At 39.8% G+C, this 1416-nt stretch overlaps 1 protein-coding gene across 1 annotated transcript; it reads right to left on the bottom strand.

Moving 5' to 3' along the window:
- Positions 1–323: 323 nt before the first annotated feature.
- On the bottom strand, positions 324–1031 carry Tco025E_10285 (uncharacterized protein; the record flags this gene model as incomplete). The annotated part of the gene is made up of 1 exon (XM_029377064.1): positions 324–1031. One exon carries the CDS (start codon positions 1029–1031, stop codon positions 324–326), a length of 708 nt encoding a protein of 235 aa, XP_029222843.1.
- Between the last annotated feature and the right edge of the window lie 385 nt (positions 1032–1416).

Below are 1416 nucleotides of genomic sequence, written 5' to 3'. Positions count from 1 at the left end.
AAAAAGAAGTAAACAAAAAAACAACCCTTTTATGGGAAGAGGGAGAGAAAAAAAGACCGCTGTGGAAATAATGAGTTAAAGTAAAGTGAAATAAGATGTCTAATTCGAATAAAATATTTTCTCTATGTGACGCGTGGGTGATACCAATGTCATATTTTTCTAACAACTGAAAAAGGGTGAGTCGGGTCAGAAGAAAAAAAAAGCATCCTCTCTATCCGCATGGTTTATATGCAGTCCAAAAAGCTTTTTTAACCAGTTCCCAGATTTGCATTGCCCCCACTCCTCCCACCCCTTGCTTATACATCTATTTAAATACTCCTACTCTAATCTTGTATCCGCACCTTCTCCATCCAGATACGGCAACCGAACTCCCGGTAGAGCTCTTTCAGCAGTTGCACAAAATCAATTCGCGATTTAGCGGAATAATAGAAAGTGAGCTTCTTCTTATCAAATTGATACTCGGCGTGACGTATCTCCATATCAAACCCGTGACGATAAACGCGTTGTTGACAAAAAGACACTGCAACAGCCTCGTCTTCCTTGAGGTCAGTAGCCCAGTAATCCACCTCTCGCTGTGTTGCATGGCGGAGAATACTTCCCGTTGGTCCAGAGCGTTCCACATACGTCTTGCAACTCTCAGTATTTACACGGATAACAACCCCAATATCGATCCCCCTGTCACCTTGCACCACAACATATTGACCCTTGGCGGCAAGAAAAGGAGACGAAAACTCCTTTTGATGACACTTAAATTGTACAAGCGCATTACAAACAGGAGGCATAGTTGGGGTCGGTGGAGCCTCATCCCTTTCTGCAAAAAGTTCTTGTGTGGCAGGAATCCTTATAGTATTCACTCCCTCAGAAAGAAGTGCCGCAAATAAAGCTGCTGTGGTATCTTCGAGACATTTCCAACCATAGGGATCATGGCGTTTGATCGCAACTGTTCCTGAAGTAGTAGTGGAATTGGCCTTCACGTATTTACCAGCAAACGTGGTTTGAACATTGGTGATATCCGAAAGAGGAGAGAACATTCTAACGCAAAAACCTTTCCCTTTACGAATGAGCACGCAAGAAGAAAAAAACATAATAATAAATAAATAGAAGCATAGCGACAAAAACAAAATAAGGCAACCGAGAAAGTAAATCCAGCTAAAATAATAGTAATTGGTAAAGAAATAAAAAAAATACTATACCTTGGATGAAAATAAAAAAAATCACTAACCATGGAATTCTTGCTTCAAAAACTCCGTATTTATGCAAATGTTACAGACTAAATTGGTTAGCTCATACAACAACATTTATATTAAGCAAAACAAAAAAAAACGTACAGCAAAATAAAATAGGGCCCATAGAAATATCCATAAAAAAAGAAGTCTCAGCGTTCACTGGATAAGCTTCGACACGAGCCGACAACAG

This window comes from Trypanosoma conorhini, assembly GCF_003719485.1.
Source record: "Trypanosoma conorhini strain 025E chromosome Unknown Tco_14.4_contig_01589, whole genome shotgun sequence".
NCBI classification, from domain to species: Eukaryota; Euglenozoa; class Kinetoplastea; order Trypanosomatida; family Trypanosomatidae; genus Trypanosoma; species Trypanosoma conorhini.
The sequence above is the reverse complement of the archived record's forward strand: the minus strand, read 5'-3'. Positions and strand labels throughout refer to the sequence as shown.